Source organism: Ursus arctos, unplaced genomic scaffold, assembly GCF_023065955.2.
Source record: "Ursus arctos isolate Adak ecotype North America unplaced genomic scaffold, UrsArc2.0 scaffold_8, whole genome shotgun sequence".
In the NCBI taxonomy this organism is placed as follows: domain Eukaryota; kingdom Metazoa; phylum Chordata; class Mammalia; order Carnivora; family Ursidae; genus Ursus; species Ursus arctos.
In genome coordinates, this window is record NW_026623100.1 from 79,288,090 (window position 1) to 79,302,091 (window position 14,002).

Below are 14,002 nucleotides of genomic sequence, written 5' to 3' on the forward strand. Positions count from 1 at the left end.
TTCTCTAAAGATGTGCCTTTACCTCTTTCTGAGGTATCATTAAAGAGTACTCCTGACTTCCTCTTTACTGTGATTACTTTGAGAATATTTTGTGACTGGAAAGACTGTCCTGAGCCCTATTTTTTTCTAAATTCTGCTAAAATCCTAAATACTGCCCATTTTTAGTTCATTTCTCTATATACACACCTTGTATGCATCTAGAAGGAACCCGTTGGCACTTTCAGTGGTATGTGTTCTGTTTTCCACGTCGGAGTGAGGAGCAGTGTTTAGCCAATTTCTGTAGCTTCCAATTACAATTTCCTGACTGCGTTTCAGATCTTCACTAGCAATCTCCTTAAGGCCTTTACACTTCCCACCTGCACCCAGTCCTCAAGCCCGCGCTCTGCGCTCCAGATTTTTATTATGGTAGCTCCCTGTTTTCACTTACCAACTTCTGTTCTGAGTCTACCACTTCACAAAACTGTGGTGGCCTAAAACAAATAGGTGTGTTATTTTGCTAATGATTTTGTGGGTCAGGAATTCAGGAAAGGTTCAACTGGATAGATCATCTGTTTTGGATAAGCATCAGCTTCTTCACTCACATATCTTACGATTTGGTGTCTGTCTTCTCACTCTCTCTCCTACACAGTGTATCATCCTCCAGAGCCTCTCTGTGTGGTGGTCTCAGGATAGTCACACTTCTCTCATGACAACAACTCCCAATAGGCAAGAAGTAGAAGGTGCCAGGCTAATTATGGGCTATGCCTGAAACTAGCAAAGTGTTACTTCTGCCATAATCTACTGGTCAGAGAGCTGGAAGGCCAACCCAGATTCAAAGTGGATAGAGAAATAGACTCTTGTTTGTAATGGGGGAAGCAGAAGGTCGGGTTATAGAAGAGTATATGAAATGGGAGATATTGTTGTGGTCATCCTTGGGAAACAAAATCAGCCACATGATTTTTGGAAATTAAGTTTGATTTGTCAGCACTCTACGTGTGAGTATGCATGTGTGTTATTTTGTCAGATATAGTTGTTGGGAGTATGTTAGCATTGTAAAACATTTGAATTAGGAAGCTAACCTCCTTTTTTCCCCCCTCAGGAATAAATTAAGTGGATCAAAATTACTTATTTGACTATAGTTTAAAAAATGTCTTTAAAAAAAATATTCGTTTATTTGAGAGAGAGAGAGAGTGTGTGTGTGTGAGTCAGGGGAGGGGTAGAGGGAAAGGGAGAGAGAATCCTCAAGCAGACTCCCTGCTGAGCATGTAGCCTGACATGGGGCTCGATCCCAGGACCTTGAGATCATGACCTGAGCCAAAATCAAGAGTCAGATGCTCAACCGACTGAACCACCCAGGTGCCCCAAGTTTAAAAGATTTCTTTCATAAAACCACCTGAGTTGCCTACACAGGAAACTTAAGATTTTAACTTAACCAAATTATATATATATATATATATATATATATATATATATATATATATATATATATATATATATTTTTTTTTTTTTTTTTTTGGAGAGGGAGAGAGGTGGGAGAGAGAGAATCTTTTTTCTTTTTAAGATTTATTTATTTGAGAGAGAAACAGTGACAGAAAGCACACAGGTGGGGAGGAGAGGGACAACTTAATATAGTTTTTTTGATATGCAATTACTTATAATACCATTTCAATAAACAATCTTTAATTAAAAATGTCACTTTAAATTCAGGTAGGGGCACCTGGCTGGCTCAATTGGAAGAGGCTGCAATTTTTTTTTTTAAGATTTTATTTATTTATTTGAGAGAGAGAAAATGAGCATGAGCTGAGGGGGGGTGGAGAGCAGAAGGAGAGGGAGAAGCAGGCTCCGCATGAGCAGGGAGCCCAGCATGGGACTTGGTCCCAGGACCCTGGGATCATGACCTGAGCCAAAGGCAGACGCTTAACCCACAGAGCCACCCAGGTGCCCCTATGTTGGATTTTTCCTATTGATTTCTTCTATATGATCAATGTTCAGAAAGTCCTTCCCCAATTTGAGAATGTTTGGATGTTTATCCACATTTCCTGTGTGTTCTGTTTTTTCCCTTGTACAGTAGTTCCGTCTAGAATTATATTGTTAACTACTTAGATGATAATCTCTCCCTGCTCATTTGCTTTGCAGCTTTCATCCTATGCAGTGTTATGTGTTCTAGAATCTGTTTCTCTTCTCTTCATATTGATATGAAATCTCTTCCATATTATGTGTTTAATTATTGTAACTCTGTCCCAAGCACACTGAGAATGTGAAAAATCACTAAATGTTCACGCCTATAAAGTGTGAGTAAATGCCACCTGATCCACACTAAGGATGAATGATTTTAGACTGTTGAGAACAAGTTTTTAAAATCCTATTAAGAATTTGTTTAGTGTGTAATTTAGCCGAATATTTTTGGGTCAAATTGTGTTTTCTAAAAAGAAGGAGGAGTAAATGGAAGAAATACCAATACTCACAGTTTTATACGTGTGAATATGACTTCCAAATATATAATTTGGTTCGTGGAGGTCTTTCAAAAGGAAAAAATTAATAAAAGCAGTAATTAGATGCATCTACCATTGAAGATGCTACAAAATTTACAAAAGTAAACTAAAGTAGATACTAGTAAAGAGTTTTTACAGTTTATTGAAGAAAGCTATTTGTGAAATAGATCTAGAAATATTTAATTTTTGAACCATTTAAATTTTGAATCATATGGTTAATAAATTTAAAATGTATTCTTTAACAAAATGAATCTTTTATTTTCACTAATGTAGTGCATTTTTGTTTTACAGATATTGTTTTGTGTTTGCTTTGGGATACCTCACAGTGTGCCAAATTACTAGAGTCTATATCTTTGATTATGGACAATACTCTGCTGATTTTTCAGGGTAAGATTAACACTTTGACTCAGTAGCCTGTTTTATGTATTCTAACATGTTGGTGAAAGGACAACATACAGTTGCATTTAGTAATTCAAATGAAAAGTGATTGACAGATGTTTAAGTTGAAAATTCTTTAATGAATTTAGATGTGTTTTTTTTTAAAGATTATTTATTTGAGAAAGAGAGAGAGCACGAGTGCAAGCAGGGGTGGGGCAGAGGCAGAGAGAGAGAGAGAGAGAGAATATCCAGCAGACTCCCCACTGAGTGAGGAGCCTGACATGGGGCTCGATCTCATGACCCTGAGATCATGACCTGAGCTGAAATCAAGAGTTGGACACTTAACTGACGGAGCCAACCCAGGTGCCCCAAATTTAGATGTTTTCCTTGTAAAGTCTTTTATGGTGCTGTATAAGTCACAAAAATAACCTGTTCTTTTAAGTTAGCTTATATACAATTTCTAAATATGTAGCAATTAAACTTTTCATATGGCATTCTGATATTGGAAGCATTCTCTAATTTTATGGAAATTTCTGCCATTAGTTGTAACTATTGAAAACCAGCCCCTTGGAGTCTGTCCTTGACTCTCTGTTTCTTTCTTTGTTCTCCTGAGCCTCTTTTGTATAGTCATTCACCAGCTTCTGTATAAGATCTGGTCACTTCTTCTTGCTTCTTAATACCCCTTGAGACTTCTGAATTTCCTAGAGAAGACACTTGAGTGTGTATTTTACTTGTATACATTTCACTTTTATGGAATGTACCAAATTCTTTTTTTTTTTTTAAGATTTTATTTATTTATTCGACAGAGATAGAGACAGCCAGCGTGAGAGGGAACACAAGCAGGGGGAGTGGGAGAGGAAGAAGCAGGCTCCTTGCAGAGGAGCCTGATGTGAGGCTCGATCCCATAACGCTGGGATCACGCCCTGAGCCGAAGGCAGACGCTTAACCGCTATGCCACCCAGGCGCCCCGGAATGTACCAAATTCTTATGTCTAGTATTCAACTGAGTTGTGAAAATAACTTCTCCCTTTTTGTTCCTTCAAAAGGAAGATAGTTCCTCCATGGTACTCTTTGTCCTGTGACAAAACTGATTAAATGTCTGCTCCAAGATAAATGTAGTCCAAGTCCCCAAGGACCAACGTGCTCACCATCTTTATAAAGGGACCTCTGCTAAGGATTAGCAAAGTAGAAAAAGTAAAGTATATCATAGCATCTATAGAAAACAGTTATTTCAACATTAGAAATGGACCAAAGGTGTATGAGCTTAGAGAAAAATTACTGCTATGAAACAAGAGAATTTTAGAAGATGAAGTTTCTTTTCTCCTTAATGGGATTCAAGTAGATTTTACTTTTTAAAAAGTGATCTAAAAAATAGATTTGGATGAAAGAAGGTTGCATGCAAAAGAACATACAAAACCAAGCCAAAATGAACTGATTAAATACACTAAAAAAAACTGTTAAATTAGCGATATATTGAGTAGAATAGAGAAATATACCTGAAATTCAGAAAAGGAGAATAGATGCAGGCGATCTAGCTTATAAATAATAGAATATTATTCTTGCAGGAAAAGAGCTAATGGGCAGAATCAGTGAATATGTTGGGCCACTGAAAATCTCCGGAATTTGAAGATGTAAGCCAGGTCGCATGTTGTCGTTAGGGTATAATGAAAGTAGGAACTGGTTGTGAATGCTTACAAGAGTCAAGATCACTTAGTTTGAGTTTCCTGGGAGCAGTTACCCTACTGGTCTTGTTCATCGGGGTATCCTTAGTGGTTAGCACACAGTGGCATTAAATAGACACTTACTGAATCAATAATAATAGTAATACCTCAGTAAAGAAGAAAGAAAACACAGTGAGAAGGGCGGGGGGAGAATAACAAACACAATGCGGAAAAACCTGAGCAATGTGGGCGAAGCTGTTCAGTCTAAGAGATAAATTCATAGCTTTAGTGTTTGCGTTACAATGAATTTAGAAATGAATTAAGCCTTTAGTATGAAATAGAAACAAGAAGAACATTCTTGACGAATTCAGTTTATGCATGCTGATAACAGAAACGTTAACATTAGCCACTGGAATAGCCACTGGAAGTTAATAGTGTAAAATCATGAATTTTCAAACTGCCTTCTGGAGTGCTCGGATACTGTAGGCACGTACCGGGGCGGTAAGCAGGCGAGGCTCTGCCCTCCGGTCTTACTTCAGCCCCAACTGCTCTGTGTCTCTAGCTTATATTTTGGAATTCCACATACTACTTCATTTAAAAAATATTATGCTGCTTATATATTTAAACTGCCAGATTTAAAAAGTAATCTAACGTTGCTAATTGAGGTCATGAGTGTGGCTGGCATGAGTACGGATTTGCATGACGCAGTGTTTGCTGGGCCCTCACCACCCCTCCTTTGGTTTGATCTTAGCTGTTACCTTTCTTATTTCTCTTACCTGACATTCTAAACTCTTGTTTACTACTACTCTCTAGCTGAGGATAGGCTAACTGCTGTTAAAACTACAATACAATTTCAGTGGCTCAGCATCGTAAATGTTTATTTCTCAGTCACGTGGCAGTCCTCTAAGGGGCGAGCCTTTGCTTCTCATAGTCAGTTACGGAAGCTTCTTTCTCAGGGCTTCACCTCTTCTAGCATCTCTGGAATCCTCTTGATTACGTTGACGGAGGCGCTGTTGATGAGCAAAGGGAGGGCATGCCTCCTCTCCTCTGCTGTTCACATCCTACCGGAAAAGACTACTTACGTGGCCCACAAATTAGAGGGTAGTTTGCAGTAAGAGCAAAATGCATGTTTAAAAATAGCTTTATATGACATGGCTTTAAGTATTTTGCTGAAATTTAAAATTTCATTTCAATATTTAAATATAATTTAAAACGTTTAAGTATGTGGAAGAAAAACAACATAGCATGTAAAGATGGACAGCCTGATATAAAAGTCCCAGTTTAATGTGTAATGTTTCTCCATTAGGAGAAACATTTGACCACCAGCAGTAAACTGATAAAGATTAGGCAGAGACAAATTAGCTGAAGGAGGCCATCTGGCAGAAGTTGAAGGACTCTTTTTTCTCTCTCTCTCTCTTTTTTTTTAATTGGACACAAGATAGAAAAGAAGCCATCTAGAGGCAGACTCTTCCCCTAATGAAATATTTAGGCGTTTAGAAATCTTCAGTGTGTTTAACACATGAGCAGAAAAGATCATAACTTGATCCTAATTAGGGTAAATACCCAAAATGTTGACTGTCTGCGGAAGGTAGAGTTGAATACAGTGAACCATCCTTTGTCCTAAGCGCTCCTGCTGCCCTGAAGCTGGCAGCATGGGAAGTGAAGCCAGGCTCTTGCTGAGGAATCACATGGGAGCTCTTTTGTCCCGGACAATCTTACTTGCATGAGGCACAGGAAACTGATATTGTGTGTGCGTATGACTCTGTGTGTGTGTGTGTGTGTGTGTGTGTGTGTGTGTGTGTAGTTAAGCATAAGATCAGGATATGTTTAAAATGTTGATCAGATAAAAGGGACTCACTTCTTTTTTTAAAAAGAGTTTATTTATTTATTTGAGAGAGAGCACAAGCGGGGGCGGGGGGGGGGGGCGGGCAGAGGGAGAAGCAGGCTCCATACTGAGCAGGGAGCCTGATGCGGGCCTGGATTCCAGGACCCTGAGATAAGGACCTGATCCGAAGGCAGACGCTTAACCAACTGAGCCACCCAGGTGCCCCTAAGGGACTCACTACTTAACAGAAGTTTCTTTTCGCAGAAAGGTTGAAAAGCTACTGAAGTCTTGACTTCTGTGCTAGCCTCAGAAAATAGATACAGGAGAAGGATAAAATAATTAAATAGCTTCCCTTTATATCAGCAATAACCAGTTAGCAAATATAATAGAGAAAGAATCCTAGTTTCACAAGCAGTTAAAAACTATGATATGTCTAGGAATACCTGTAAAAAGAAATGCACAGGACCTCTGTTTAGAAAACTATAAAACTTTCTTTTAGGATATAAGAGAACGCTAACTGGAGAAACATCTTGTTATTCAGATGGTAAAATTCAGTATTATAAAGAGGGAAGTTCCTCTCAAGTTAATCTGTGGGTGTAATGCAGTTCAGGGTGGGGTTTTGAGGGAAATGAGATGAACTGAAAAGTTTCTCTAGAAGCGTAAGTGCTTGAGAGTAGCAATTTCAGTATGAAACACGCTACTGTTTGTCAGGTAGCAGTCACTTAAATATTACAGGACTGACACGGGAATAGACAAAGCCATGAAGCCCGGGGAGAGAAACAGACCCATGGGATCTGAGAAATGAAGGTACAGAGTGGAAGTGATGGGATGATAGATCCGGTGGGGAAAGCCCTTCTCGATTATTCAGTAAATGGTATTGAGACAGAAGAAAGGTAAATGCTTGCCTTCTTTGTAGATGAGTAACTTGTGGATGGAAGCAAGAACAGATTTTTTTGGTAGGGAGATAATGAGTTCTGATTGGAGTATGTCGGTTTTTGTCGTGCTGAAGGGATAGCTTAATGCATCCACCAAAAGAGATGTACAAGACATAATCTTCCATTCAAATTAAGGATATGTTTTAGAGCTAACCGCATAGTATCAGCTGCTCAGCAAACATTTTATTACTGCTTACTCCTGTGCGTTCCTTCAGCTAGGATTTACTGAGCATGTGCTATACATTTTACTAGGTGCTAAGTACTTTTGTAGGTGACAGTCCCATCCAGCATAAGGGACAGACTTGGTCTAAAAGCTACAGGTGTGATTGACACATGCAGTCTTTTTTTAGTTTTGTTTTTATTTGGGGGCAGGCAGAAACAGAGGGAGAGAGAGAATCTTCAGCAGGTTCCAAGCCCAGTGCGGAGCCCGACATGGGGCTCGATCTCACGACCCCAAGATAACTGAAAGCAATGAGTCAGACACTCAACACTCAACCCACTGAGCCAGCTGGGCGCCCTGTGTGCACTCCTTTAGGAAAGCCTTGCTCAAATCGAGAGTCTAATTGTAGATGTCTCTTTGTGTTCCGTGCTGAGTTCTAGAAGGCCCTCTGCTCTCATCACCGTCCTGTCACAGAGCATCCACTAACTGTGTTGTAAGTGGGATGGATGTAAATTATTCAACTGCTGAACCTTAATATTCTGTTGATCCTGTTTCATCCCGAGGGAGTGTCTCCCACACCTTGACCTACATTTGGTGAGAGGAAACCTTCTGTCTGGCTGCTACTGACGTAGGTCAAGTTACCAAGAGCAAACAGGCTACTCTAAGGCTTGGTTTCCACCCCTCCCCCAAAGCTTTTCCACTCTTCTGTCCGCTCACATGCTATAATGACCTTTATCGGAAGTCTGCCGTTTTCTAAAGGTTCTGAGCCCCCCGCAGACTGTGCCCAGCCCTGCCCCTCAGCCTAGTGCGCCTGTCTTCCTCGCCGTCCGACGCTGCAGCCATGTGGCCCTGCTCTCCCCTCTGGACAGTTGCCCAGCCTGTTCCCTCTGCTTGGGGAGCCCTCTCGGGCTAGCCATCCACGCATCTTATACAGGCCAGGGGACCTGCCTCCGACTCTAGGTTTTCCCCTCGGTTTGAAGTTTCTCTCATCTCTGCACTCATTCCTTCAAATATCTCGTTTGGCTTGTAACACTTTTTTCTATAGTTATTCACATACCTGTTTATCTCCTGTTTTCGTGAGAAAGCCTCTCTCCGGAGACCACACTTTACAGCTAATTATCCTGTCCCTTTAGTGCCTGATGCCTGGTAGCAATTCTAGTATTTATTAAAGGAAGCTCTTAGCAGACATTTGCTGTGTCTCAGATACTGTTCGAGGTATTTGTCCTATTGCTACTTTAATCTACATAGTGGCATCATTATCTCGATTTTTTAGATAATAACGTGGGGGGAAAAGTGAAGTGGCTTCCCAGTCTCCCACAAGGGATCGCAGGTGGGGGGGGCAGGATTTGTGTGGACTTTTCTGAGTCCTGTGGCCGGCTGCCTGGTCCCCACCCACACCTCCACCTGGGGGTCCAGGAGGCACCTCGAGCTGAATGTGCCCGAAACAGACTCCCCGACTCCCCTCCCTGACCCTCCTGTGTCCTTCTCAGCTGTCCCCGTGCTTCTAGGTAGTTGCTCTGGTCAGAAACGTTGGCGGTCTTGGAGCTGAAACCCTGCATCAAATCCATTGTCAGATCGTCATCAGATGCTGTTGTCTTTACCTTCTGATGACAGCTGGGCTCCACATCAGACTGCACGTGCTGTCACCCTCTCCTGCCTACTTATCCCACCATCCTCTCCTGGCCTGTTTATCCCACCATGGCTCCCCAGTCTTTTTCAGCCCAGAACCGGAATACATCCATTTAAAACCAGGTGACTTCATGCCAAAAACCCTCCAATTCTGCGTCACTCGGTTTGGAGCCCGTCCTCACTTGCCCCTGCAAAAGCCGTCTGGGTCTGACCTCTGCCCCTGCCTGTCTCCAGCTTCTGTCCCTGTCCCCTCCCACCGCACGTGCTCCAGTCCGGTCTCCCCAGGGCCAGTCACATTCTGCCTGAGGGCCGTTGAACTGCTTTTCTGCCTTCCTAGACATTCTTACCTCCACGAACTGCTCTCTGCTTTGTTCTCACTTGAAATGTCACCTTCAGGGTGAGGCGGGTTATCACCCCTGTGGCAGCACTCCCTCTTCCCCTGCCCTGCTCCATTCCTGTGCTCTGCACTAGGCAGCATCTGGCAGACGATGCATTTACCCGTTTATTCCTTTCTTATCTCTCTGTTCCGTCCATTGTGAGGTCCGTGGCAGCGAGACCTTCGTCTTGTGCACGGTTGTGTCTCCAGCATCTGGTTTATTGTAGGTGCTTGTTGAACACCTGTTTTTGAATGAGGGAGTAAGGTGAATGAATGAACGTGGCTCAGAGACCCGTGCCCTTTCCATCACATCTCCCCGCATTTTCTTTGGCACTCGGTATGTTGGTCTTGTTTGGCTGCAGGGGGTTTTACTGTTTGCGGAGGAAAAAGATGACTAGGGGAGAATTGACAGTTCGTCCTCTCTGTTGTCAGGTGACTTGAACCCTGGTGGCAAACGACCTTTGACCTGGCAGGTGCTTGCTGTTGCTTTGTTGCATTCGTATGCAGATGTCTTTAGAGATCCCGTCTCCTATAGATGATGGGCAATTAAGAAAGTGACTATTCTTTTTAGCATTCATTTTCTTTTTTTTATTACATTCAATTAGCCAACATATAGTACATCATTAGTTTTTGATGTAGTGTTCAATGATTCATTAGTTGTGTATAACACGCAGTGCTCATCACATCACGTGCCCTCCTTAATAATTACCATCACCCAGTATTCATTTTCTAATAATTCAACTATTAACTATAGTTGAATTCTGTTATTCTCATTATTTGTAGAGACGAAAAAATGCATATAAATGATTTTTAACTTTGCATCCTTTTTTTTAAGTTTTAAGAAGTGTAGAGCTTTTAGTTCTTTACATCAGATGGGGCTTTTTAAAAATACCTGAAACTATTTCATCAGTTGAAGTATTTATTTTGAACAGATTCCATATTTTCCCACATTCCTAGCCGAGTGCCAGCAGAAGTGAATACATGTCGTCCCACCCAAATACAGTGACGTCGTCATGTAGAAGTTACAGGTGGCTCTGTCCGCAGCCCAGAGCTCACTCGGGGAAGGTTCAGAAGCCATCCGCCTCCCCTTCCTCCTCCATCCCTCAGATTCCACCCTGGGGGAAGCCAGAGGGCCTTCTGATTCACATCCCGTGATCTCAGACTTTGTAGGACCTGGGAACTGATTAGCTATGGGAGGCTCCGCCAGATGCAAAGTCAATAGGTAGTTAAAATGCCAGTAAAGGTGTAAGTGAAATAATGTCTGAGTCACCGAAACAAGTGCTTATGAACGAAGTGCACTGTTAAGAAGACCCACTGCAGGTACTCTCTTTGAGAACAGTGGAGTTGTCTTAATTTAGAAGTGTTTTCTTTGCACCCCGGGCTCAGCTGTAGTGAGGTGAGGTTGGTTCTCTTTCCCCATCACTCTGTTGTTTCCTGGTTGTGCACATGCCTGTATTGGACTCATCTGTCCATTTTCCCTCTGGTTTCCTTTTCTGAGCTCTCATTAATCTGTTCGTGCCTTGCTGAACCTTTCACTTTAGTACTGTCTTACTTTCATTTGTAACTTACTCCTTCAGAGTCTCTCCGTAGTAATTCTGCCTTCTAGCATTTTACTCTCACATTTGCCACCCCTTGCCCCCACCCCATGACAGATTGGACCAGAGGCAGCAGAACCGCCAGCCATTTAAAACCAAAGGGAATATTCAGGGCTAATGATCACCAGTAAAGGAAACAAAAAGATGTTGAGATGTTCTTGCAAACCAGTTGGTTCTCTGAGCCCATGTATGTGCCGAGTATCGAAGGTACAGAGATAAATAAGGCAGTGTTCCTGGTGTTCAGTAGCCCACGACTTTTGTGGTGATAGGAAAGTAAACAAAAAAATTACGAAACAGTATGGAAAATGCTTTCAAGCACAGATGAGAATGGACAAGAGGGAGGGAGTTTGATCAGCCTGTAGAAGGAGTAAGAGGTCTTGACTGGACACTTAGAAGAGTCCATTTATTTGCATTTTTTAAATATTTATTTAGCCCATTATCTTGAGCGAGGCACTGGGGATTCAGTGGTGAAGAGGACTGTTGGTTCCTTCCTTCATGGACTTTCTAGAAAGGAAAGACAGATTTTAAAACAGCCACTGTAATTGGATAAACGAAAACACCCATGAACCTGGAAATACTTGGAAGGAAGCAAACAAGCTAAGGTTAAATGAAGGGCAGGTGTGGGCATCATGGCTGGGGGGCTATGTGAGGTAGAACTGTCCCGTGGGTCTCTAGTACCAAGTGACTTCTCAGCTGGGACTTGAAGAAGGAGCTGTCCTTGCAAAACAGTTCCAGAAAGAGTGGTCTAAGGGGGCAGAGCCACATTTGGAAAGACTCTGGAGCATTCAGCTCTGCTCCCTGCATTCTTTCCATCCCTGTTAGGAAGCGTGATTCTCGGATGGAACAGCACAGCCTCACACGACCCGTTCTCCCAGCCCAGTCACTTCCAGGAGCCAACCGGCGGCCTGCACACCTGGTAGTGTAGGAACTGCCTGGGCTGCCGGGATGCCCGGGGCACAAGGAGGGCATGCAGTCAGCACATATTTGCATTTTTGGAACATCTTAGATATATGTACCTAACAGTTTAGTATGTCACTGAGTCGATAAACTTCATTATTTGATCAGTCGTTTTTATTATGTTTTGAGGAAAAAAAGTTAGAATTTAGAACAGAAGAGTATTTTGTAATTCTTTGGTGAGCTAAACTATGAAGCGAATGAGACAAGATGAGAAAAGTGATTCTCTGCCCCCAGGGAAGTGGGAATCATTATTTTTACAAACCTCACATGAAACATCCTGCAAGCTGACACGGCAGCCTGGGGGACAGGTGGGCTGAGGGATCATTTCCTGAGAGAGACTGGTGTAAAAGGAAGAACTGACTTCTAAGGGAACCCAAGGGGAATCTCCTCCCTTATGCACTGAGTTTGAGAGCAGTTGTCATCTGACAGGTTTTGTGTGTGTGTGTGTGTGTGTGTGTGTGTGTGTGTGTGTGTGTGTGTGAGAGAGAGAGAGAGAGAGAGAGAGAGAGAGAGAGATCTTGCCTGCTGGCTGAGGAGAATGAGCTGTGGGTTCTCAGGGGCCTGGGTCTGTGTGTCTCATTGCCCCTGACGGCATCCTCCTTTCTTTACGTGTTGAAGGATGCTCAGGTTTGGCCAGAGGTGAAATGGACACTGACCACTCATGTTCTGTGCAGTGGGGAAGGTGGAAGAACACGGGGTCTCCATGGTGGGGTCTGAGCTTCCTCCTGCCACTCACTGGCAGCATGGCTGGCCTGTCCTGAAGGCCTTGGCTGTGCCATGGAGGCCGTGCGATTTCCAAGCAGGTAGAGCTCACACCCTACCTGTAGGCAGAACAGGGTTTCCTGGTTTTAGTGAAAGTCCAGAAATATAAATAAATACCTTGTGGTTAATTGTTCTGTAATATGAATGTCTGTAATAAAGGATAAACGTGTATCCTGGTGGCTTTCTGATGTGGATTTATTTATCTTTCCTTTCCAAGTTATCCATTCAATTAAAGATTATAAAATATGGAGAAAAGATTTCCATTTTCTTAATTGTGACATGACTTAGAGCCCTCTTTAAAGGGCGCTTTTGTGCTGTCCCTAGGATGGCCCTCACAGGCCCTTCACCCCGGGGTCCCAGACCAGCGAGACGGACACTGTCCTCTTTCTTCCTCCCCCATCCCTCCTGTTCTGTTCTACATTTCTCACCCAACCTCTTTTAATTTTCTACCTATTCCCCTTTTCCCAACTTACTTTCCACCTTTAGGTCAGCTGAGGCAAAAAGCAGCATGGTGTGTTGAAAAGTCAAACTCAGGAAACCGGGGCCACGCCTGATGCCTGGGTGCTCCTTCCTCTGGCCGCATGTTCCAGCGCGGAGTGAGGGGGCGGTGGGTGGCGCTGCTCACGGGGTCTCCGTGGAGCAGGAGTGGCGTTTCTCTCTCTCTCTCTCTGCCTGCCTCCTTCTCTTCCCTTCTCTTGTCCTTTCTTTTCTTCCCTCCCTCCCTCTCTTCCTTCCTTCCTGCTTTTTTAAAGCAAGGGAGAAGGCCTTGATCCCGCAGCCCCTATACCTTCCCCAAACACAGCAGCCCCTGGACCAGCTCTTTGAAATCCCTCTGAGGTCTTTTGTATGTTAAAAAAATGCCAGCATTTTGTAGTTGTGTAAGCAGAATAAACTCTTTTTCATATATGATAAATATTATTTTAAGTTTCTGCTTTTAAATACTTGTTTTTTATTTTGTCACAGCCCAATGATGATAATTACCCAGAAGATCACTAGTTTGGCTTATGAAATTCATGATGGTAAGAATTTAGAAATTAATTCTTCGTCACTGAAAGAAATCCTGTTCAAATGTACTTTCACCTGAGCTATGACCCTAACTTTCTGCTCTGTATTCGAGGAGGTCAGAGAGGGGAATCTTTAACTCTGAGTAGGTTCATTGAAGTGTATTTATTTTTCTGCAGTGTTTCATCTCAATTTTACACTTGATCCAGTGACAAAAACGGAGTAAAAGAATGGGATCCTGTCATTGGACCC

The 14,002-nt window shown here is 42.6% G+C and overlaps 1 protein-coding gene across 8 annotated transcripts in view; it reads left to right on the forward strand.

Moving 5' to 3' along the window:
- Positions 1-14,002, forward strand: part of MBOAT2 (membrane bound O-acyltransferase domain containing 2) — a 121,882-nt gene that overhangs the window by 82,231 nt on the left and 25,649 nt on the right. For 7 of the 8 annotated variants that reach the window (XM_026518533.4, XM_026518542.4, XM_044390204.3 and 4 more), the window contains 2 exons: positions 2,763-2,858; positions 13,712-13,767. In XM_026518533.4, the coding sequence (XP_026374318.1) occupies positions 2,763-2,858; positions 13,712-13,767 (152 nt within the window). The remainder of the gene's footprint in view (positions 1-2,762; positions 2,859-13,711; positions 13,768-14,002) is intronic. The other variant, XM_044390188.3, reaches the window with a different exon arrangement.